Below are 25274 nucleotides of genomic sequence, written 5' to 3' on the forward strand. Positions count from 1 at the left end.
TTATTCCTTTATTTTTCAGGGTCCTCCTGGAAGAGTTGGAAGCCCTGGCAACAAGGGTGAAATGGTGGGTACCTTTTGTATCACTGTCTTTTCCTACACTGCGGGTTAGGGTTACTATTCTGACCAAGCAGAATCCATCAATGCCATGCTCTGTTCATCTTAGTGCCTTTTGGTTCTCTGCAGGGACCTTCTGGTATTCCTGGTGCTCCTGGTTTGCCAGGAGGCCGTGGTCTTCCTGGTCCTCCAGGTACAAGTGGAAGTCCTGGGGCAAAAGGTTCTCTGGTGAGTCACTAATATTCATTACACTGGTCATACAAAGAGATATATCAGAAGAAGTTCTGATAGCATTAAAAAACACCATTGAATCTGCCTGTTCATTTGAGATGCTCTAATAAATTATTTTATAATAATGATATGTAATTATTTCCATAAATATATAACATACTTATCTTTCATACGTTATTTTGTATTTTGATATGTATTTTGGTAATATGTAACTATGGTAAGATTTATTTGCTTTCCTCTGTTACCTACTAAATCAGAACAACACAACAAAATAACTTGTCTAAAATGGCTGTCCTGAACAGAATCTGTCATTTTAAAATCCCAGTTTCACCTAATTAAATTTATAAATTCCTATGGGCCTTAGTTTATAGCCCCCTACAGATAATGATAGTTGTACATATTGTTATACTGCCATTTACCCCAGTATACTCTCTCCTGACAGCTTTACACCACATGAAGTTCGCTCTTAGAGAAACACTCAGTGACTTCAAGTAAAAGTCACATTGATTTCTGAAACTACTCAAAAACCACTTAAAGTTTTACTCAGTTGATGTAGTCGTGTTTAAGATCTCATCCTTTCTTTTCTAGACTGTATTTTTAAAGAGCCTCATACATTCCACATCCAGGATCAACTAAAGTCTGCTAATCCTGTTGCAGAGAGTAAAACAATAAAAACAAATTAATACTTTGAAAGATATTGTATCTATTTGTTAATATAAGAGCACTTTCTAATAACTCTAGAATAATATCTTAATGCAATCCATAATTTTAGTGTGATTTTTCTCTTGTTTAGGGAGAACCTGGTAAGAACGGTGCAAAAGGAGATCCAGGCCCAAAAGGAGAGCGTGTAAGTGATTTTAGAATGTATTCAGATACTCCTTCCCAGGAAGCCTGAATCTTCAGTCATTCCCTCATACAAAACCAGGAGTTTTGAAGACTTCTAACTTCACTTGTGTTGTGATTGCTGTTGTTGCTAGGGTGAAAATGGCATCCCAGGTGCTCCTGGACCTCCTGGTGAAGAAGGCAAAAGAGGTGCAAATGGTGAACCAGGCCAGAATGGTGTCCCTGGTACACCTGGAGAAAGGGTAAGCCACTATAGCGGATGCTGCACAATAGATACATTTTGAATTAATAAGGAGATATCAAAATCTAGTCTTCAAAGTAGTTTAAGGAAAAATTGGCTCTATATGTGGTTTGGACAAATGTGAAACTACTTCAGTCAACTTGGGAAAATTCCAAATTAGTTCCTAATCTGAAATGCACAGCTTGGTTCTGCCTCAGACTGAAATAATTTCATTTTTTGTTAGTGCGGAAGCAGTGATCTTAAATAACTGGTTCTCATATGTAAAGCTTTGAGCTGAAAAGGAATCATGTAATGTGAGATCTACAAAGGAGATCAAAAAAATTTTTTTTAATTTATATACAGCTTTCAGAAGTACTTTCTTTCAATTAAATAATACAAAGAGCAAAAAATGAATAATCACAAAATTTCAGCTCTGAAGAATTGAATTATGAAAATAAAATTCCTGTACATTCAAGATTTGTCTTTATATGAATGTATGTTTATTGTCAATACATTTTAAATACAATAATGGTGATTTTGGCAAGAGGTCTTATATGTCAATAATGTTTTTGTTGTCAACTGGTTTTTAGATGGTAGAATCAATAACTTTGCAAAGTGTGTTTTCACAAAGGAATTTTTTAATTGATTTGTTGAATAAGATAAATAGCAATAACATCATACAAATTTTAATTTTCTGTTCTCATCTAGACCAAATGAAATTGAACTGACTTATTTATAACTCCTATTGTAATAATTGGTTTCAGTATTTTTAGAAGCTATTAGGAAAGCGGAGGTGCACAGTGAACAAATAAATCATGTTAAAAATATAAATTAGCTGCAAATTAAATTTTATTATTAAAATTTCTACTTAGCAATGAAGATAGTAAATATAATTATTAATACAATGTACCTATTTTCAGTATTGAATTAGATTAGAAGAAAATTCTTCAAGACTTAATTTTTTGTTTTATTTTTGGTATGAATTTTAAAACTACTTATGAATAAAGTAGCTAATGCTGTGCCTGTTGAAATAAAATGAAGGACTACTTATGATTTCAATAGGAGGGTTATATCTAAAAAGAAAAAAAAATCTTTAGACTTTCTTACCAAAGTGAAATCTCATTTTCATGTATTTCTTCCATTAATTCTCCTAGTAATATGTCTAAAGGTAAATAGTTGCCATTACCTACGGCATATTTCCTATAATCCTTATTTTGTTATTTTATTTGTCAGGGCTCCCCTGGTTTCCGTGGCTTACCGGGTAGCAATGGACTTCCAGGTGAAAAGGTATGAGTCTTCCTCTAATAACATCCAAACTTCTGTGAAATCCATGTTAATTTGAATGGACAATTTCAAGTTCAATATGACGCCTATTTACATGCTGTGAATTTCAATGTCTGTTTTTTAGGGTCCTGCAGGTGAACGTGGTAGCCCAGGTCCTCCTGGTCCAGGTGGAGCTCCAGGAGAGCGTGGACAAGATGGAGGCCCAGGTCTTCCAGGAATGAGAGTAAGACAGAATTTCTCTGAGAAAATCTGACAAATACTGTTAGAGATTCCTGATCTGAGCTAATACATCAGATAAATCTAATTTAAAAAATTTTCTAGTGACAGTATTGCCTCCTTTAAATAAAGTCCATATGTTCATAGTGTAATGAATAAACATGCAGTGGCATGGAGCATTCAGAGAACATCTGTCACAGGTAGATGTAGAAAGTTTATATGGAGCTGAACATGTTCCACAGTTCTCCTAATATGCCATGCACTATCATGAGAATATGGCTATAATGCGAATTATCATTGAATTATCTTCCCTATAGTCTATTTATATTTTAGCAAATTTTATTTTTTATAATGCAAATATGTTGATTGGCTACAGATTTTCATAAAAGGTATTCAGAAATTTTCAGAAATAATCTATGGTATAACAGGTATAGAACGTAATAATGTTTTGTGAGGTATACAAAGAATTAGCAAATGCTGACAACAAACACATCTAAATCTGAAAGTTAGCAGTTACTGATTCTGAACGCAGGCTTTGGGGAGCTAAACAAGATTTTATTGGCAATGAAAATGAATAAATTTTTAAATGTAACAAAAATAATCACATTTTAAAAACATAAAGAATATAAAACAAGTTACTAAAAATATGTTATTAACATATGTGTTGTTCTTAACTAGAAGGACAGTGAAAATTTTCATTCCTGATTTTGCCATCTGTAATGAATTGTCTTCCCAAATAATAAAACAATAGAGTTTTTGTGTATTGGTTAATGTCTGACGCCTTGATTATCTAAGAGAAAGAAAAGAACACATAGCAAATGAATTTGTTAGCTTTCTCTACTTTTTCCCTCAAATAGGAGGATTTTATTGAAGAGCTTAAAACTAGGCATATAATTAAAATATTTATATTTATATTTTTATATATAGTGACCTAATAATACGCATTTTAAAATGAACAATAATAATATTTTTTTTCCTTCAATTGCAGGGTTTGCCTGGAATTCCAGGAAGCCCCGGAAGTGATGGGAAACCTGGCCCTCCAGTATGTACACAGTGCAAATGCTTTATCCCTGTCCTCCTATTGACCTTACCTGGTCCCACAGCATCTGCATGACATCATGTTATCACAGTCAGATTCATTGTCTCTTTTTTCTATTTTAATTACCAAAGCATTTTATGTGCTTTCTCATGCTAATAGCATTGTGTAAATCTTGTCATTTAATATTATTTGAAATCGAGTATACAGAAGAGCTTAGATGAAATTCAAAACACACACGTTCTGAATGGAAGTTTTGCTAGCCTGACCGTGCCTTAGCTCACTGAGTCATGAATATTCATGTATTTCGCCTAATGGATGCTATGTCTTCTTTTCTGTTTATCCCAGGGTCATCAGGGAGAATCTGGCCGTACTGGTCCACCTGGCCCAGCAGGCCCACGTGGTCAACCAGGTGTAATGGGTTTCCCTGGCCCTAAGGGAAATGAGGTTAGTATGATTTCTCCATTTCTTCTGTGCTTATCACAACAAACAGTTGTTTGTTTGATCAACTTTTAAAATAAGTTGATGTAACTCTACAGTGGAACAATCTGGTGCTGCAGCTTTGAATTACTGTGTCCTGACTAGAACAAGTGTTTTAAATATGATCCCTCTCTTTCGTAAGGGTGCACCAGGCAAGAATGGAGAAAGAGGCCCTAGTGGACCACCTGGGACACCTGTAAGTTTCATTAATCATTTCTTTTCAGTAGTATTGCAGAATATCCTTTTTTGGTCAGTTGCATAAAAATGATATCAACATATAACTACAATGTAATTTTGACTTTTTATAGGGTCCTGCTGGCAAGAACGGAGATGTTGGACTCCCGGGTCCTCCTGGACCTCCTGTAAGTGCAAGACTCTAGTAAGATTCAATCATCATTTATTTCCCAGCTGATCTATCACCTATGAATTTTGTGGAAAAAATATTTTTTCTGAAATATGGAAATCTCTTTTTACTCGGACAGAAATAGTAGAGCTCTTCTTCCTCATTTTTTAATAAATAAATAATAAATAAATACTCACTACTTTTGTTATGAGAAAACTGAGGCAGATATACCTGGTGTAAGTTGAAATTAAATGTCAATTTACAGATTTTCATATTAAGATATACAGTGCTTTCTTTCAGCTCTGTCAGAGCTAGCAGTTCAGACTAGTGTCAAGTATTCCTGTGAGATAAACATCTAAGCTGAATTATATCTAATGGTTAGAGTGAAAAGAGCACATACCAATACACCACGATACATTAGGATTTAGAACTGTGCAATGTTATCTTCCATTTGAGATAAGGAGATTTAAAGTAGAGGTGATGGAAAGTGTTAATACGTTCAAATGCTGTCAAATGGTTTTTTGTTTTTGTTTTTTTTTTCTTTTGTCTCCTCCTAGGGTGCATCTGGGGAGAGAGGAGAACCAGGACCATCAGGTTCACCCGGCCTCCAGGTGCTCTATGTTTGTTGTTTACTGCTTTCTGACTTTTTTTAAAGCGAACTAATGAAAAAAAGAAAGAAGACATCTAAATATCTGATTAGGACCCATGTTGTTGTATTTTGATGTAAGAAAGACAGACATTTTAACCAACTGACAAAATTGATTGCCTAGTATTTTATAATCACAAATAAGAGGGTTGGCTCGGTGGATTATGTCACATAAACCTCTGGCTATCAAATTAGAGTCTTCTCCATTGTAAGGATTAGATGATTGAATTAGATACACATCTCTATATGTCAAAAAAAAAGTTTGCTGGTTAGGACAATGCATATATATCCATATGTCATAGACTTTTACAAGATGGTACTGTTCCTTCATCTAGGGATTGCCTGGTGGACCAGGACCAGCTGGAGAGAATGGAAAGCCTGGAGAACCAGTAAGTAGTATGTCTTTTCTACACTGGAAAAAGAGAAGAAAAGCACATGGAAGATAGTTATTCCCAGACTGTCTTTCCAGATTCAGACAGCAATCAGTACTCTGTAGAGCAGACAATTCTACTTTAAGGGATAAGAGATGAGAGAAACAGGGTGCCAACCACAGTGCAGTTTTATTATGATGTGAAGTGCATAGATGAATTACGTTTATTTTCTCATAAACAGGGGCCAAAAGGTGAAATTGGAGGACCTGGATTCCCAGGCCCTAAGGTAATTTATACAACATTTCTATAAATATACAGATGAATTAACAAACTGAAAGCTTTTGAGAACAAAGAGTAACATGTTTTGCTATTGCAGGGTGAAAATGGTATTCCAGGTGAACGTGGTGCACAGGGTCCTCCGGGACCTCCAGGAGCAAGAGGTGGGCCAGGTCCTGCTGGCTCAGAAGGTGCCAAGGTACCAACAACAGACTTGCATACATTCCTATTATCATGTGCAGCATTCAGGTTCACATTCTGCTTTTTGGAGGGAAGTTTTTAAATAATTTTTGTCCTCTTTAGGGCCCCCCTGGACCTCCTGGAGCTTCTGGAGGCCCAGGACTCCCTGGCCTACAAGGAATGCCAGGAGAAAGAGGAGCTTCTGGAAGTCCTGGACCAAAAGGGGATAAGGTAACAATTCACATGCACACACATGGGTGCATGGACACACACTGCTAATTTTATGCTCCGTTTTAGCTTTCCACAATATGTACTGCATTTGCTACATGTTCTTTTCTGGCCAGATTTCAGAGGTGCTGATTGTGCAGAAGTATTATTGATTTAGCACTGATATGTGGACTATATATGTTCAAAAAAATATGTATTAAACCAGAATATAAATGCTATTCTATGTCTTTACTATGGTAGATCTTTTGAGGGGTAAATCAAAACAGTTCCAAAGAGGCTAATAAACAATGATAGCAGTTTATGACAAACTGCATGCCCGTGGTATAGACATCTTTACAAATTAATTTGAGTTTTTTGCATCAAAGAATTCAGTGTCTGAATACTGGGCAGAATGTTATCCTCAATTTTAGATCTGTGTGAACACAGTAATAAACTCTAGCTATTGTGATACTCTTAGGATGCTTTCTGCTGCATTGTTTTTATTCTTTCCTTGTCTTATTCTTGATAGGGAGAACCTGGTGGCAAAGGTGCTGATGGCCTTCCTGGTGCAAGAGGAGAGAGAGTGAGTAGTCCTTGAAGATTTCACAATTCATGAATCAGCTTCACGTAGTATACATTTACAACATGAGTAAACTTACTTATAGTGAATAAATATCTATCTATCTAAGTGCTGTAAAGTACTAATCCCATTGTATTTCATTCTGGGGGGGTACATATTTGGTTTTGTAAACAAAAACAGATTTAATACTAGTTTTTGTGATTATGTCTGGGTATAGATTTAATGCTGGGTAGATAAAATAAAATTTTGCAAGTGGAATGCTACAATACAGTGGGAAAGAGTTTGGGCGAGAAAGCACCAGTATAAAAGTAGGAAAAATGCTCCTAGCTTCCTTAATCCAGTTGACTGAGGAGGTAGTGGAGCACAGAAACACATGATGTTTATAAGGAATCCCATACAGCATATTTCTACAGCATACTATATATATTTTTATATATATATATATATATATATATATATATATATACACACACACACATATAATATTTACATATAAAATATATACTTAAAATATAGACATATATCTAACAAGGTATGAGGGACAACAAATATAAAAAAAAAAGCATCTTGTTTGATTTGGAGTATAAAAAAATGGGTTTCAAAGTATAAGATACATATTACATTCTCAAGAAGAAAATCAAGGAGTTGGCCAAGAGATGACTGAACCATCCTGAAGAAATACAAAGCATGTTATATATTTGATATATATGTGTGTGTGTGTGAGAGAGATGTATGTATTGTATGTATGTATGAAAGTTAGAGCAATGAATGACTTTGTGGCTATGGGTCAGCTTTGCATGGAGAAAAAATAATGAGAAATCATTCAGAGATCTCTCACATCACAAAACAGTAGATCTCAAAGTAGCAATCTGAAATATAGAGTGGAATAACACAGTGGCATTGTAGATGTACTTTCCCTTAAATATCTTTAGCAGCATGTTTAAATTGACCAAATAGATGAATTAACACTGTCAGATTTTGATACAAAATATGTTATTTTTTAATTGTGTAGGGTAATGTAGGTCCCATTGGCCCTCCTGGTCCTGCTGGCCCACCTGGAGATAAGGTAAAGTATCCTCTATAGTGATGTATGATGCTTTGAACAGTTACGTTGGTGACTGTACCCTTGGAAGAAAAAGAACATGTAGTAAACATTTGTGTTTCCTGCAGGGAGAGACTGGTCCAGCAGGCGCCCCAGGCCCAATGGGTGCACGTGGTGGTCCTGTAAGTAAGAGTACTTCTGTTCCGTCATAACCTTACCACAGCTCCTCTGGCCTGGCGCAGACATCAGTTGTGTAAATTGTTCCTAACAAGAACATGTGCAGCTTGAGTTCAAGATAAAATACATTCAGCTCCCGTTGACTCTTGGGATTTACAGATGCTAAGAATTTCAGCAAATCAATGCTTTTAATGCTGTAAAGGGACCAGTGTGCTAGGGTGGCAGTTCAGGGCAAGAACTGGAGCCGGTGTTCACAAACAGAGGAGAGGGATGTCTGTTTGTTTCATTTCTGTCTTATAGTTAAGGAAACTTTTAAAAATACCATACTGCTATATTTATACTTCAAACTGGTAAAATAGCAATCTGAGTTGCGTATGGGGAACACTGCAGATTGTACTGAGCCTTTTTATACAGCTGTAATTGAGATCAGATTGTCACACACTAGATAATTGTCAAATAAATAATTACTGAACAGTTTATAGAGCTCAGGAGCAACTGTTCTTTTTTTTCCCTCCAGAGGCTGATATGACAAACTTCAGCTATATGCAGGAGAATGTGCTCAAACTTCATATGCGAAAGTTGTTTTTCTAACATTTTCCATCATTGGCATATTGTTTTCCATAGGGTGAACGAGGAGAACAAGGTCTCCCAGGACCTGCTGGCTTTCCTGGAGCTCCTGTAAGTATTAATACATTTAATTAATTCATTTGAGTATGAATACTTAAAGGCAATTAAATGTGATTATCAGTTGTATTTCATTTCTCTTAAATTCAGCTCCATCTTAGAAAGACTGGCTGTAACACAATTTACCTTACACTCTTACTACATACATTCACTACATTTGTTGCTCTTTCTTTCTGTGCCTGGTCACACATACAGCAATATTTCTTTATTCTTCCCTTCCCTTCCCGTGCTGGCAGACCAATAGAGTTCAACTACATTCAAATTTAATGTTACGGTTAAGTATCTATGACAAGAGTGTCTGAATAGGTTTTCTCACCATAAGGATAGTCTGCAATTTTTGAGTCACAATAAGGGACACTAAAGGATGGCAGTATGATCTCAGCAGACTTTTAATAAATTATGTATTTTATGTGTTTTAATTTTTCTACAGGGCCAAAATGGGGAACCTGGTGGGAAAGGAGAAAGAGGCCCAACTGGTCTAAGAGGAGAGGCTGGACCCCCTGGAGCTGCAGGTCCCCAAGGTGGTCCTGGTGCACCAGTAAGTATTTGCTGTTCCTCAGTGCTACAGATGAAGAGAGACTGCTTCAGTCATATTACTGTATCTGCTTCCTTCCATATAGGGTCCACCTGGTCCCCAAGGAACAAAAGGAGAACGTGGATCTCCTGGAGGACCTGTGAGTGTCTCTTTCTTTAACTTAGTAGATGTCTTCTATAGCTCTATTTATTACAGCAAACATGCTGTGAATGAGGCACAAGAGCTTCAGTGACTTTAATCAAGAGTAATTTCAGGTGTTCAAGAATAATCAAAGTATTCCACATGGAGTAATTAAGGTTGAGGTATTTAGTGATCTGGCTTCCATTGGTTTGAATACAAGTGAGTGAGTGAGGTGCAAAATCGCTTTTGGGATAATGACATGAAGCCAAAAAATGGATCTCAACAGATGTTATTAGATCTGTGCACCATCTTTTCCAGTTTCTCTGAGCCCATTAGTTCACCTTTGAGGGACATACGAAACCTTCTTTTGCAAAAAAAAAAAAAAACTACGGTTTTGAAGTTCATGTTCAGGTCCAGGAAATGCAAACCAGATTCTATGCAAAACAACTAAATATAATCCAAAGTCAGCTTTTGTATGCATATGAATTTGTTCACTTTTTTTTTTCTGCTCTTCAGAAATTGACAGCTAAAATCATTGTTATATTATAGGGTGCTGCTGGTTTCCCTGGTGCTCGTGGTCTACCTGGTCCCCCTGGTAACAATGTAAGTTGTCTTGGCACTCTTTTATTCTTACCTTGCAGATACATTTAAACATATTAATATATTAAACTATAAAAAGCTGTATGTACCTTGACAGGAATACAATATAAGCAAAAGTATCCTGGCTATGTTATTTGGCTGTAGGGAAAAAAGAAATTGCCAAGGCAGGCTTACTCTCCTCTTATCCTGTCTGGAACAGCAATTCTTTCACTCACTTACTGTCTTGGTACATCTTTTTCTCATAGGATTTGCTTTCCAAAGCCCATGGAAGTTAGTGTCTTCTGCTAGCTCCCCTGGGATTCGGATCAGGTCCTGTTGTTTTTCTGTTGGTCACAGACATCCTGTTTTCTCCTTGCTCTTTCATGATGCAAGAAATACTTATTTCAGGGTCTTGCCTTGATACAGTCTTCAAAACTACATTTTGTAGATTACTATTGAGATTGATGTTAGTTGTCTGGAGAATGAGACAGCATAAGATTTAGTTAGCTTAGGACAGACGTGTTTGTTTAAAAAGAATAAGGTGCAGAAAGTTCCTTTCTTGTAATGTAGTCCACAGATGAAGTTTAATCTATGTGTCTATTCTACAGTGCCCTATTATAAAAATGAATGCTTACACATCAACTATTTCCAGTATTTTATGCATTATCTGTTTGTGAAGAAAAGCTGTTCCATAAAAATCCCTGTTTGTTCAACATACATACACTATTTTTTCACTTACTTACTTACTTTACAATAGTAAAAAATCAGAAACTGATTTTTGTTCCTTTAAGAAAGGACAAAGACTACAATGGATTTTCACATTTTTTTTAATAAAAATTATAATTGCTCTGTCATTGTATGGTAACACTGAGATATGAAATAAGAAAATTTCTTTTAGATTTGAATAAACAGATTTTTATTTTCTGTCTGACAGTTACAGACAGATGCAAATTAGAGTACTGATGAACAATAAGAAAACTAGGAATTTTATTTAAGGTACTATTAAAGTCAATGCAGTTCCTTCCATAGATTGGCTAAGCTAAGAGTTTTAATGAAAAACATTTCATTCTGCACATGTCTAAGACACCACCTTAAAAGCGTATCTTGGATACATAGGGGTATCCAGCATGAATGATTCCAGGAATGAGCTGGGACTGCTACTATTTGAAGTATCTGTGTCAGAGCCCTGGATAAGGAATTTCCCCTGCATGGGGAAATTAAAAACATTGGACATCCCAAATATGTATTTGTTGCATTATGAAAACCATGTATCCAAACTTTAGGGAGAAGGAAAAAAAAATGGTTTAAAAGCAGTAGTTGAAGGGATTAATTACCTATATAAAACCAAATCAGATTTGAGTGCCTAAGGATTAGGCCGCCCTATATCCTCCTTTAGGTAATGAATCAAGTCTGGCTGGCTCTCATGAAGAACAATCAACACTAGTAAGCGTGTGATACTGGTTCAGAAGATTTGCTCACTCTCTTCTTTTTTTAAAAAAAAATTTAGGGTAATCCAGGTCCACCTGGCAATGCAGGGCCTGCAGGCAAGGATGGGCCTCCTGGACCCCCTGGTAGCACTGGTTCTCCTGGCAGTCCGGGGCCTGCTGGAACAAGAGGCGAGCCTGGCTCACCAGGTGAAAAAGGCTCACCAGGTGCACGGGGAGAAAGGGTATGTACCCGGCTATCCAGCAACTGCTGTATCAACAGATTGTGATTATGTTTGTCAAGAAAAAGAAGGTAAAAGAGGCTTGACTGAGTATTAATAGAACTGACCTTTTCTTAAACAGGGAGCACCAGGTGAACCAGGTCCTCAAGGTATCGTTGGTGGCCGTGGTAACACAGGCTTACCAGGCCTGCGCGGCCCAGCAGGTCCAGCGGGTATGGCAGGTGCAAAGGTGAGAGTGCCTTTACTGACTCAATTATCCTCAAAGCTGATGCAAAAAAATAATAATAATAATAATAATTCCACTGCTAGAAATAGTCTGGATTCATTACAAAGAGTAATGAATGTGCAGCACTTTTTAAGGCTCATAATCTCTTTTATTCATCAGACTTTTGGATAAGTGAAAATTGATCACTCTTCTGAATTATTTCAGAGACTATAGAATTTACAGTTACTTGGGTTTCTACCCATAAAATCAAGGTGTAAAATATCCAGTAACCCCCAGGTGTGGTATATGAGAATTACCAAAATTCTTGGATCAGATTATCTAGAACTATATCTTAAACAAACATATCAGCTATATTAAGAGAGTAATTGCTCATTAACTCTCCTTGGGATAAGTTTTCAATAAGTAAGTAAGTAAGTTTGTTGTTTATCTTTGGTTATTCCTCAGAATATATCTTGCCCGTATATTTATTATAACCCAAATACGAAAATACTTTCACCTCCCTCAAGAAAAGATGTGTGGCATGTTTTATTTTATCATGAATATTGTGATAGACTGGCATTTTTTGTTAACTGCTTTGGCCATTGTTTTTGAGCACATAACAAGTGACTGTACCTGCTCGTTATTCTGTATTTAACAAAGCAATAAGGAACTTCAAAGGTATTGCATGAATATTAAGTAATGGTTCATGTAGAAACCCTCTTAATGTATGTAATAGTGTGCCAGATAAGTGTGTGCAACATCAAGGATGGGAAAAAGTACCTGTAGCTGTCATGAGTGTGTAGTGTAAACAAGAAAGAAACCAGCTTGGCCAAATTTTTCTCCTTATTCCAAGTACTCACTACCACCAAAGGCACACTGGCCCTTCACAATATTGGGGCTCCTTTGTGATCACTGCCTATTTAATCTGCGCTGTGTAGCAGGATGGCATTTTTATAAGTACATTATCTGCAATGAAATGCTTTCCCTTTTTGTTCAGGGTGAAGACGGTAAACCAGGCATCAATGGTGCTCCAGGAGAACGTGGTGCTCCTGGTCCACAGGGTCCTATTGGACAAAGAGGTCTACCTGGAGAACCTGGTAGAGATGTAAGTGGATGTCTTAGAATCTTCCTGCTGGCCTATGAATTACATATGGGAGAATCAGGGAGTAAATATGCTTTAAGGTTCACAAAGCCTCCCTGAAATGCATGATAGACAAGAGTCTACATTCTCACGTAAGCTGGCGTAGCCTATTTCTGCTGTACCTTTTACAACCTGTGGACCATGTCTGTGTCTCACTTGGAACTCAGCAAGAGACTGCCCTGCCATACTTTTACAAAATACATGTCTGATATGCCTTTTATGGGCTGCTCAAGCTCCTTTCTTCCTGAAAATGCTCTTGCTTTGATGAGCATTATTTCAGCTATCTATTGCTAATTCATCTTATAAATAAACTAATTGTACCACCCTGTTTTTCCAGGGTAACCCTGGCTCAGATGGCTTGCCTGGACGTGATGGATCCCCAGGAGGCAAAGTAAGGAACCACCAATAATATCTTTAGATTGCCAAAAAAATGTTACAAAGAGATATCCAGATATGTAAATAATTCTGTGCCACATGACTTGTTCCTTGCATCTCTTAAGCTCCACTGAATATATACTTTATGCTTTAGTTCAATAAAATATTATATTTCTTATCCTGTCAACCATGAATCTATCTGCAGGGTGACCGTGGTGAAAGTGGCTCTCCTGGCCCTCCTGGACCTCCCGGTCACCCTGGGCCTGCCGGTAACAACGGTGCACCTGGTAAAGCTGGTGAAAGAGGATTTCAGGTAAGAAAGACCAAAGCAAATAGCTTACTGCTTGCTTTACTTACCTTTCATCTGCACAGTCCATTTCATGCAGTGTAAGTTTGGAATAGTCAGCTACCATTATTTGTTACTGTCACAATTTGTTGGCATTGAGGACCTCTCTTACAAGACTTCTAAGGGAAAACACATCACAGTCTATATTGCTAATAACTATATAGAGATTAAGCTCAAAACCCACGTGTTTCTTGGGATGCCTAAAAGCACATCATTCCACAAGGTCCTGTCTTAATTTCCATCCCATCTGATGCCTATGCAGTACAAGCTTTTATGTAACTAAGGGAGTTAAGCACTTCGGAAGATTTCAAGTTATTTCCAAGAAATGCTGATATCAGCACAGTCTGAGCAGTGAGCACCTCACAGAAAAAGAAGTAGGTGTCATACATATGAGGTATGTTTTGGTGTGTACAAACAACAGAGTAAAATGAACATTGGTAGAAAATTAAACTGGCTAAAGTTTTTACTGATTAGTGTGTGAAACTCCCCCTCACCTCTGGACAGCTGTAGGCTTTGACCATACTGCTTATCTGGAAATAAAAAGGTGATCTAGCCAATGGCAACTGATCTTATCCAACCACCTTATTCTTGTCATGTCACAGGGTCCACCTGGCCCTCCTGGGTCTGCTGGTCCTGCTGGTGCTCGTGGTCCTGCTGTAAGTCCTTTTTAAAGCATTTGTGATTGATATCATATAGTCACTATTTCCTGCTATTTAGGTGTTTTTTCTTACTACTTTACATATTGCTTTTATTACAAATCTACTCCTAAAGGGTCCTCAAGGTCCTCGTGGTGATAAAGGTGAAACTGGTGAACGAGGCAGCAATGGCCTAAAGGGTCATAGAGGACTTCCTGGTACCCCTGGCCTCCCTGGTCCTCCTGTGAGTATTTTGCATTATTTGGAGAATTACAGTGGTGCTCTTAGCTTCTGTGGTTTGAGTCCCAGGTACCTAATTAGACTTAGCTAATTTACTGAGGAACCTGTGTATTTTGATTGTCAAATGTATCCAGAAGACCAGATTCCCTGAATCAACCTAAAATAAGGATGAATAAAGAGGCTGCTAGAAGCTAAAGCTGAGTTTTCTAAAATCTCTTTGAAGCACACTTCTCTCTTTGACTGGAACAACCATTCTTCTACACTCATTTTCATTCATTCCTGATTAAATTGTAAAAGATAGAAGTAGGGGTTGAAATATCTATGTCTATGAAAAATATATGCTAGAAGACATCTAAATTTATGAAAAATCTACTCAGTCCAAATATTTCTCTTTTGTCACGGATCATTTACAGTAATCAAAATTAGGGCAAAATGGGTATGAAATTGTAAACTTCGTGAACAACTGAATTGTAAAAAGATATTACCATTTTGAATAATTCTTAATAACTAAAATAATTGAATGGTAATAGACAGGAACACCACAGCTTTTTATGACAAGTCAAAATTTAAAGAGGGATTTATACTGAAAAGAATTAATAGCATCGCTTCTGTTCATAAAAGTGAGAATCAAGAAGCGAAAAGTCTTCTAGTACTCTATCAGTGATGCCAAAAAGATGGAAGTTAACTGTAAATACCAACCTGTATAACAACACAGAATACTCTGTTGTCTTGTTTATAGCAAGAATAAAATGAAATCTGCCAATTTTTCTTCATTTACGTTATGAGTGAGTGATATGATTAACCATTTTTAAATATATAATTTAGTTCTTTATGGTGTATCCATAAATAAAACAGCAATTTTTAATGCATTTTTAAACATATTGATGCTTGCCAAACTCTTTAAATAGCTGATATGATTAAAACTGCAGCATTTTGAGAGTATAGTTCCTATGAAGATAAGATATCATCCAAAGCTTGTTAAAGTCAGTTGGTTTTCTTGCATTTTGAATGACAGCCATTACTAATATTTTTTCATTTACAGAACAGTTGATAATTTTTCTGGTTAAAGAATGGCAATCATTCTCTCTCATGTCTGTTACAATCTTTTATAATGATGTGTTTTATATAATTTTAAAGATGTTCTCATTGCCTTTATTTAAGGTACATCCAGCAAACTAGCAAACCTAGAAGTGTATGACTTCTTACTTATCTTTTCTTCACAGGGACCTCTGGGTCCACAAGGTACAATTGGAAGTCCAGGAGCTTCAGGTGCAAGGGTAAGAAAAACTCCCTATTTGGTGTAACGGTAAGATTCGGAATGTTTGCACACAAAAATACAATCTTAACAGGCAACTACTGAAGAAAAAGCAAACAGTTGATACCTGAATCATACAGAAATGTTTGAAATCTCTCATAAAGCATTTCTAAAATTGAGATTATCTGATAAACTATTTTTACCATACTATATGTGTTCACCATTCTTCTAGGGTCCCCCAGGACCAGCTGGTCCCCCTGGAAAAGATGGTACAAGTGGTTATCCAGGTCCAATTGGTCCTCCTGGCCCACGTGGTAACAGAGGTGAAAGTGGCCCTGCAGTAAGTAAATTGTGCACAATCCACTTTAGACATTATTCATTAAAAATAGGACTCCCTCCCATTTAAATATCTATCTCCCTCAGAGCATTCTGTACTTCAGAGACTGTGTTTGTGGTAGGAGTTATCTATCCATCATGTCCAAGTCGAAAAAATACAAATTGGTTATAGCTCAGTGTAACTACTGATTTACTGGACTTTGAGTTAGTTCCACATAATCACTGACCTTTTCCACTGACAATGGGAAAGCAGGAACCCTTTACTTCAGATCACAGGCTCCCGTTTTGTCTTAGAAGCTACAGAACAAGGATACTGTTTTTCACACTCCTCTAGGGAAGCCAACACTACAAAGGTCATTAGCATAGTTTATATATAGTACTTCTTTTAAAGCCAAAGAATGGCCATTCTCTGGATTTTGGTGAAAAAAGTTTCTTTTTTCTTCCGAAAGTCCAGAAAGAAGAAGGCCAGTCACAGTCTAACAATGTTAGGAAAGGAGAATTCCAAGTTTAGGAAGACAAGATCTCTAACAAATGTTCATACCTAATAAATGGTATTATTTAGTAAGTAAAGTAAATGTTCCTGTGAGAATTCTCATAGGCTTTATTATTAGGGTCCACAAAGACTGCCAGTTTGAACTTATGATCTTTACTCAGCATTTTGTTCTTTACTTTTCAGGGTCCACCAGGCCAACCTGGTCTTCCTGGTCCTTCTGGTCCTCCTGGCCCATGTTGTGGCGGTGTGGCTGCCCTGGGTGCTGGTGAAAAAGGTCCATCAGGCTATGGGTATGAATATCGAGATGAGCCAAGAGAAAATGAGATCAACCTGGGTGACATTATATCTTCCATGAAATCAATTAACAACCAGATTGAAAACATCATTAGTCCTGATGGATCACGGAAGAATCCTGCTCGTAACTGCAGAGATCTGAAATTCTGCCATCCTGAGCTCAAGAGTGGTATGTTAGGTTTTTATTTATACCAATGGCAGCAGAAATTGATTTTTTGCTGAGTAATATTGTCTTAAATACTGGAATGCAGAGATCTGCTATAAAAACATTTTGAGTTTGGGATTTTTTTTATGCCACAATAAATATGATAGACATAATCATTTTAAGCATGAAAGTGACTGTGCATATACATAGTATATGCACAGATTTCAATTCCACTCCTTATATAAGTAAATATATGTATAAATCCATTTCTGGATAAGAACTATAAAAAAAAAGAAGTTCTATATTTATTTTAAGTGTCAGTCACCTTACACTACTCAAATGAGCCTATTTATTTATTTATATATCATCTTTCTCTTTTTTATGGCACCTCTTCTATCAAAAATAATATACTTCCTGATTTGGTTCAAGAATCTGGAAAAGAGATAAGCCTCACATCATACATTTGAATTTCTCTCCAAACATAGCAAGCCTTTCAATATTTTGTTCACCATAGGCGAGTACTGGGTTGATCCTAACCAAGGTTGCAAGATGGATGCTATTAAAGTATACTGTAACATGGAAACTGGCGAGACATGCCTCAACGCTAACCCCAGCACTGTGCCAAGGAAGAACTGGTGGACTAGTCAAAGCAGTGAAAGGAAACATGTTTGGTTTGGAGAATCTATGAATGGAGGCTTCCAGGTAAGAACTACACCACCACAGTAAGCAGCCCAAAGAGTAGTACATATACTCGCCTACATTGTAACTTACCAGGAAATAAGCAATATTCGGGAATCCAAGCATGCTAATATTTAGTGGGTGAAATAGTTACTACACTAGCAGTCCCTAGACATGACTAAATCAAAGCTCTCGCTTATGTGTTGTGTTCTGCAGTTCAGCTATGGAGATCCTGAGCTTCCAGAGGATGTCTCAGAAGTTCAGCTGGCATTCCTCAGGATCCTCTCCAGCCGGGCCTCCCAGAACATCACTTACCACTGCAGGAACAGCATTGCCTACATGGATCAAGCTAGTGGAAATGTTAAAAAAGCCCTGAAACTGATGAGTTCTGTGGAGAGCGAGATCAAGGCTGAAGGAAACAGCAAATTCACATATGCTGTGCTGGAGGATGGCTGTACTGTAAGTAAACAAGATTTTAGGATGATAATCTAATAATTAATTCCCTCTGGAGGACTAGACCCTGACTAATGAATGACAGCACTTTGCATGACCTGGATAAAGAAAAGACATAGTTGCTGGGTGACATTATATCTTAGGTAATTGGGGTTATTTAAATTTGTAACACCAGAAGCGTGGTTCTTGTTGCAACAGTAGAAAGTGAGGTGAGCTCCTATTTAAATTTGCGCTTTATGCATCTCCTCCTTTTGTGCCTGTCAGTTAGAGGCCTACAATGAAGTCACAGTGACCATTTTTTGATCCTAACTCATCTCAACTCTAGAACTAAGAACAGTAGTAGGTAAATCATCTTTACTATGGGGGAAAAAAAGAAAAAAAAATCAAAGCTACCTGATTCAAACCAGTCAGATGGGTGATGATTATGGGAAGGGGCAAAATGAGTTATTCTTCAGCCTTGAGCATTGCTAGTCACTGTGTCTTGCTTACCGCAGCAGAAAGTACCGAAAAGGAACAGTAACATCTAAGAACATGCTTGTCTAGACGTATCTGCAGCCTTTTCTGTAAAAAAATAATAAATAAACAAACAAACACCAGGAAGCAGAAATTGCAAATGGTGTTGTACACAGTTCCAAATGCATAACAGACACCGACATATATTGCAAAAACTGCATTTTAAGGATGCACGAATGCATCTACTTTATGGCCATTTCTTTAATATGAACATGAAAAGCTACCTCATTACTGCTACCACTTTTCCCTGGAAGCAAAACCACTTTCCAAAGAGACTAACCATCTCTGCAATCTCCTAGCACACAGTCTATTTCAATACTAAGTCAGCACTGGCACAGCTCCAGAGCACTCTGCTGCCCACATCTTTTCTGTACAGCAAGGGGCTAGAACCCCACAACGTCCCACATAAAAGGTCCAGTGGCTGACCAGAAATGAAGAATGGTTATAAACACACTCATTTCTAAGGAGTTAATGGACATAAAAGTTTTCATATTGCTGAGAAGAGCACATTATACAGGAAAAGCAAGCATGGAATCCAGTAAACTGTACAGTAACTTCCATATGGCCCAATGCCAATTCCTGACATGTTTTTTTTCTTTTAATTTCACAGAAACACACTGGCGAATGGGGTAAAACTGTCTTTGAATACAGAACACGCAAGACAATGAGGTTGCCTGTGATTGATATTGCACCGATAGATATTGGTGGTCCTGATCAGGAATTTGGTGTGGACATTGGCCCAGTCTGCTTCTTATAAATCAAAGATCTTGCTCTTTCTGAAACCCCAGCAAACAAATTCACACTCCAACTGTGCTCCTTTGTTTTAACCTTGTCAGCTAGTACAGGTGACCATCTGCATCCCAGTTATTTATTAACGAAATTTCTGGGGAAAATTAATTTGATATCAAGGGTTATTTTTTTGCTATTACACAGAGTACAATAAAAAATGCTTTTTGCTGTTTTTTTTTTTTTTACCAAATTCCATCTTCAAAACATGTCTCCGTGGTGCTATAATAAAACTTCAACACTCAATAAAACAACACTGTGTTCTAGTAGTTGAATGTTAGCCAATTTACAAAGCACTGATTGCCCCCAGTACCAAAGTTTGCCCTCCTTGCTAAGATGCAGTCCATAAAGCTAGAAAGACTTCCCTGTTTCAACTACCTCAACATGGACAGAAACTGGGATGTGTCTGATGATTCACACCAAAAATGAAACAAATCAATCAAAACACATTGGACCTATTGGTCAATTCAGTGGAATCATTTGGTACAAAATTGTGTATTTCTGTACTAATTAGTTGTGAAAAAGTACAGTGTATTTTAAAAGTTTAAATACCTTAATATCAACAGTCACCATAATTTTATTGTTGCATTGTACTTTGTTATCAAAGGTGCTTCTCTACTTTCCTGTCATAGCTGGTCAAGACCACTAAAATTAGGGAAGTGTAAAAGACTAATATGATGGTGCTAATGTATTTTTCACTCCTAACTCTGAAAGTTAGGGTTATTGACTTGCTTTAAAAAAAATAAAGGATTGATTAACAGCAATTGTAAATGTCTCCTGTCATAGGTTATTGGCATGTCATATCTGAGAACTTTCTCCCTTCACTCTGTAAAAGTCAATAAAGGTGCAAAATTGTGAACTACTTTTGTCACGTTAACACATTTGTAGTGTTGAAGGTTAACCATCTTTGTAAGCTTTATATGGTTGTTGGTCTATTCCTTACAGAGACACATAATAAAATATCTTTTTAAAACTCTTTGTTGTTCCATAAAATGTACTTTTTTAATTTTGCTATTTATATAAGGCAGGCCACAACACTAGCACTGTTTTCACTGATTTTCTAAGGTAATTTTACTTGCCAAATGGGAAGCAGTTTATAGCACCATACAGTGAAATTTTCTTTCTTACTTGCTACTCCTCTCCCTCCAGCAGCTCAGCTTTTTAGGCCCACTGAGGTTCCCTGACTAGCCTCATGGATTCAGCTCTGACAGCAAAACCCAAACTAGTACCATGTACCTGAACAGATCTGTTTGCAGGGAATACAAGAACTGAATCCCCTAGGAAAAAGATGTCATCATCAACAACAGCAAAATACCTGCTTTGATCTAAATAAGCAGGCTGCTCTCTTTCCAGATGACAGCTTAACTGGCCTAAGGGTCTGCTACAGGGTTTGCCCTGAGGAACCACCATTGAGCCAAAGCTGCCAATCAAATCACCTTGATATTGTCTATGGCCACAGGAGAGGCACAACTAAGTCACCCGCAGATCTTAGCGCACCCTCAAGGCAAGGCAATCAATCACCTCAGTACTTTTGGTGGTGTCTAAGTTCAGGCCAGAAGAAAGAAGCTTGGGGCACAGGCGAAGCCTTGCTGTGAACCCTCTCTGGTAGGTAACGCCAGTAGGGACAACACAGGCTTTCCCGCAACAGAGTGAGTCACAATCTGCCCCTACCTGTCAGGACCACCCTGACGCATGCCAGAACCCCGGGTGATTAAGGCCCCTCTACAAGATCAACAAGCACTTCAAATATTGGGGAGGGGTGGAAATTCCAAGTCTTAAAGGCTCTTGTTGATGGTTATAGGTCAGGCATTTTTTGAGAGTATTTTTTGGATTGGCCTAAACACTAAAAAATGGGCAGAGGACTACTGTTTCTGAGAAAGCGCCCTGGACTTGAGTCTGAGCCATGCCACTGACCTGCTCTGGCTCTATGGGTTTCAGCTGGCCCCACACAGACCCAGCACAATGAGGGGCTGGGGAGCCCTTACCAGCACAAATTAAAATCTCAGGACAGAAATGACGCTACTTAATATAACAGAATAGCAATGCCAGTGACGCATAAAAAATACCGATTCTTCCAGGAAATCCCACATTTTAATGATAAAAATAGCTACCATTTGTGGAAGATGAGAATTACATGTAAGTAATAATACTCTTCTGACATAAATTATGTTATTGGAAAGTTTTTTGATTAGAGCTGAAATTTTACAAAAACAGCTGCTAAGAATGTTGGCTGATAGAAAAATGCATTGGAAACACCTGCTCTTAATCCTCCAAGCAGAAATAGCCTCTATAATGTCCAATACTACTATACATGAGAGAGTGACTGGTAACAATTACTTGAGCTTAAAACTGAGGGGGGGGGGTTGGTTTTTTATTTATTTATTTATTTATTTATTTTAAGAAACGCTCATCAAGTCTCTGATTAGTAGAAATTATTAACCAAGAGTGATTATTGATGTATTTGTAGAACGCAATCAAAAAGGAATAACTGAGACCACCATAAAAATAATTTACTTGTTCAAATACCTTCATTTTTTTTTCAAAGAAGCACTTACTAGGACAACATGAACCTGATATTTTGTACTTTTTTTAGAAAGGCCTTAAAAAAAATAGAAAATGAAACAGAACCAGTTGATAAACAAGAATTAGCTTAGAAAATAAGACTATTCTTTGGTAGCATAAGATTCTAATCCTATTTCTTACTCTGATTTACTGTATCAGGCTACAAGAGCTGCTAGTTTTTATTTGACGTGGGAAATAAATAAATAAAAAGACGTTCTTACCTGATATTTTTAAGCCAGCAGCACCATCCCTCATTGTTGGAGTAGCACAAGCTCATGTCACACAGCTGTTGTTAGTTCTGCAAATAACCACCTTTAGCTTAGATGACTGACAGAGGTCTTCCACAGCTGCAGAGAAACATCAACACCTACTTTCAGGCTTTATGATAAGAAAGGTGTAGACTAAGCTGGTGTAGGACAGATATTCAAGTTCATCTTCCTTTAGAATATAACTTTAATTTAGATTGGAGAAAAGAAAAACATATAACCTACACCATTGAATGAGAGTCACGGACAAAGAAGCAAAGAAGCCAATATAGATAAAAGCCTCATATGATCAAAGAAATTTCTCATTCTGATGCACAGTTTCTCCTCAAATAGTTTCCCAGATTCTGAGAGTGTATCAATAGCTTTAGGGTTTCACTAACATAGTGCCCTAGAAACTTTAAGTCCTAGCCTGTTCTTGGAACGTCACCTTCCCAATTAACTGCAGGTGATCACCCAAAGCTGTATCTCTTTCGCAAGACAGCAGAGGGTTGGTTTTTTGTTTTTTAGGTTTTCTTTTTTTCTGCCGAATGGTGGACTCAGTGGCATGGGGCATATTTCAACATTTTCTTATCTCTTTCCACATTCTTTATGAAACTTAGGTTAAAAAAAAAATACAGCCACCACCAAAAACAACCCAGCAAATCCTTCTCTGTTTCTAGCAGAGAAGCCTCAGAACATGGTTAGGCCCTGATTTTAGACTGTCCATAAACGCTTGGGAGTCACAGAGCCTCTACCTTGCTTTGGATGACAGGCGAAGGATTCTCTGCGGCCGTCATACCCGGCAATGACCTGGTGCCTGGTCTTGCTTTCGAAGTCCCAGAAGCACAACCTCCTAGCCCCAGCTGAATCTCAGCGAGTACAGTTTGAGAAATCACAATACAAAAAGCTTGGCTTTGGCTGTCCTCACTGTTGGACAGCTACTGACACGAGACAAGCAAGCCAGTGACGCGTACGCCTCGGCAGTGCTTTACCTTACAAGTAAATCTGCAGCTAGAACCGGGACAAGATAAACAATTTCCTACAACTCGGTTTGGATAGTTCTTGAATTTGAATAACTGCTATGAATTATTTCCTGAAGCTGGCTAACAATCAACAGATTTCCTTGCTAAGAAAAAAGCTGACCTTTTAAGTGTATAGTGGCATAATTTGTAACTCATATCCTGTTGTGATGCCAACCAGATATTCTTAAGCCTCTGGCTGACGAAAGTAATTTAGAGGAGGAGCTGACTACAAGAATTTCAGCCTCCTGAATGGGCAGTATCTTCCCCCAAACACACCTGGTCATGCTATGGTACGGTTGCTGATAAAGGGTAAGTATTGAAGTCCTCACAGAAATTTCATTTTCAGTGCTCCTGCTCAGTTGCACACTATGCAAATAAGGCGCCTATTTTGGATGATTGGTTGTTATTTTTGATTGTAACACAGCTTCACTGTAATCATCAAATTAGATTATATTGATTATAATGAATAACATACCCATTTTGACCAAGATAGAAACAATAATAGCTCTTTAAAAATCATGTCACCTTCTTGTCACCTTAAAAAGCATAGGAAAAAAGTTAGGCCTGCCAGGCAATGGTTTTTAAATTGAATGCTTCTTTTCTGGAAGTGTTAGTAATGGGGCATTTGCTGCACAAATCTTAAACTACAGGAATGTATGAACTATTTTTATTACTATGTAGATACTTTATGTTGTTATTTTAATACTTGGTTACTTTAAAATGTTACTTTAGCTTACAGGTAAATGTTAATGTCCTAGATTATACTTTATTATGCCCTTAAAGACATAATTTTAAGTATTAGAAGAGAAAGCTTATTTGGGGGGGGGGTGGATTTGGGAAGGGAGAGAGGAGCTTACCATGTTTCTGCCTATCTTCTGCTGGGAGAAGGGAACACATCCCTCACCTACACTGTGGGGTTGCCGCTCCGGGGTAAGGAAAGCGCCTTAGAGCCAGCACCCGGCCGTCTCCTCTCCTTGTCCTGTGGCAGCTTCAGCCGGGAGGGCATCTTCCTGAAGCACTGATTGCAGTCCTCACCGTTTCTTTCCTGTGAGAGCACCACTCTGCTTGTGACCTCCCCTTCCAAGATGACCCTTGGTTGTCCTCTCTTCTTCTGTCCTCTTTTATTCATCCTTCTTTTTGTCCTCCTTTTCTAAGCAAAACTGTGCTTAGCCCGAACCACTCTCTTTATTACTGCTAGAGGAGGTTCATGAGATAAACTGCAATGGCCTGTTTTCAGTGCATGGTTAGCCACAGACACCTCTGGATTAAGGGGCTTAAACTTGTTTTTTATTGCTGAAGTTCAGATCTAGGTTCATGTCCATTGAGAATACACTTATTCAAAGAAGTTCACTTCTGGATGAGCTGGAGATGCATTACAGTTATGGTGGATTTTTGTGAATGGTGCTATCACAACTCATATTTCAGCTTTACTATCATTGTTTCAGGTAGTCTAACATACCTGAAAAAGTCTACTCATGCTTCCTATCACTTCAGTAGAGCCTACAAGGCAGAGATGACAGATCTTACCTCCACTAGCAGTGTCCTTTCAAGAGTTTCAGCTGTCCCTTTTAGAAATGGGCTGAACTGCTATGGCAGCTTTTGGCTGTAATCTGTAAATGCTTTTGGCTTAATCTGATTTTGGTGTAGAACCAGACAGCATATTCCTTAGAGGAAAGTGGTTCCTATATTACAAAGCTAGCTCCTATAGTTGTCATAACTCTTATGTCAATGTTACGTTTCCTTCTCATAGGAGTAAGTTTGCTTCCTACCACACATAGAA

At 37.6% G+C, this 25274-nt stretch overlaps 1 protein-coding gene across 2 annotated transcripts in view; it reads left to right on the top strand.

Moving 5' to 3' along the window:
• COL3A1 (collagen type III alpha 1 chain) overlaps positions 1 to 20641 on the top strand; it is a 53838-nt gene extending 33197 nt beyond the window's left edge. For both annotated transcript variants that reach the window (XM_062579341.1, XM_062579342.1), the window contains exons 17-51: positions 20 to 64; positions 184 to 282; positions 1079 to 1132; positions 1263 to 1370; positions 2582 to 2635; positions 2757 to 2855; positions 3837 to 3890; positions 4233 to 4331; positions 4507 to 4560; positions 4673 to 4726; positions 5265 to 5318; positions 5689 to 5742; positions 5966 to 6010; positions 6101 to 6199; positions 6304 to 6411; positions 6917 to 6970; positions 7980 to 8033; positions 8138 to 8191; positions 8811 to 8864; positions 9301 to 9408; positions 9491 to 9544; positions 10075 to 10128; positions 11612 to 11773; positions 11892 to 11999; positions 12973 to 13080; positions 13454 to 13507; positions 13697 to 13804; positions 14440 to 14493; positions 14609 to 14716; positions 15936 to 15989; positions 16200 to 16307; positions 16980 to 17259; positions 17750 to 17937; positions 18130 to 18372; positions 19490 to 20641. In XM_062579341.1, coding sequence (XP_062435325.1) covers positions 20 to 64; positions 184 to 282; positions 1079 to 1132; positions 1263 to 1370; positions 2582 to 2635; positions 2757 to 2855; positions 3837 to 3890; positions 4233 to 4331; positions 4507 to 4560; positions 4673 to 4726; positions 5265 to 5318; positions 5689 to 5742; positions 5966 to 6010; positions 6101 to 6199; positions 6304 to 6411; positions 6917 to 6970; positions 7980 to 8033; positions 8138 to 8191; positions 8811 to 8864; positions 9301 to 9408; positions 9491 to 9544; positions 10075 to 10128; positions 11612 to 11773; positions 11892 to 11999; positions 12973 to 13080; positions 13454 to 13507; positions 13697 to 13804; positions 14440 to 14493; positions 14609 to 14716; positions 15936 to 15989; positions 16200 to 16307; positions 16980 to 17259; positions 17750 to 17937; positions 18130 to 18372; positions 19490 to 19636 — 3234 coding nt within the window. In that variant the 3' untranslated portion in view covers positions 19637 to 20641. The remainder of the gene's footprint in view (positions 1 to 19; positions 65 to 183; positions 283 to 1078; positions 1133 to 1262; positions 1371 to 2581; positions 2636 to 2756; positions 2856 to 3836; positions 3891 to 4232; positions 4332 to 4506; positions 4561 to 4672; positions 4727 to 5264; positions 5319 to 5688; positions 5743 to 5965; positions 6011 to 6100; positions 6200 to 6303; positions 6412 to 6916; positions 6971 to 7979; positions 8034 to 8137; positions 8192 to 8810; positions 8865 to 9300; positions 9409 to 9490; positions 9545 to 10074; positions 10129 to 11611; positions 11774 to 11891; positions 12000 to 12972; positions 13081 to 13453; positions 13508 to 13696; positions 13805 to 14439; positions 14494 to 14608; positions 14717 to 15935; positions 15990 to 16199; positions 16308 to 16979; positions 17260 to 17749; positions 17938 to 18129; positions 18373 to 19489) is intronic.
• Positions 20642 to 25274: the final 4633 nt, after the last annotated feature.

The sequence above is a fragment of the Rhea pennata genome, chromosome 6 (assembly GCF_028389875.1).
Source record: "Rhea pennata isolate bPtePen1 chromosome 6, bPtePen1.pri, whole genome shotgun sequence".
Taxonomy (NCBI): Eukaryota; Metazoa; Chordata; class Aves; order Rheiformes; family Rheidae; genus Rhea; species Rhea pennata.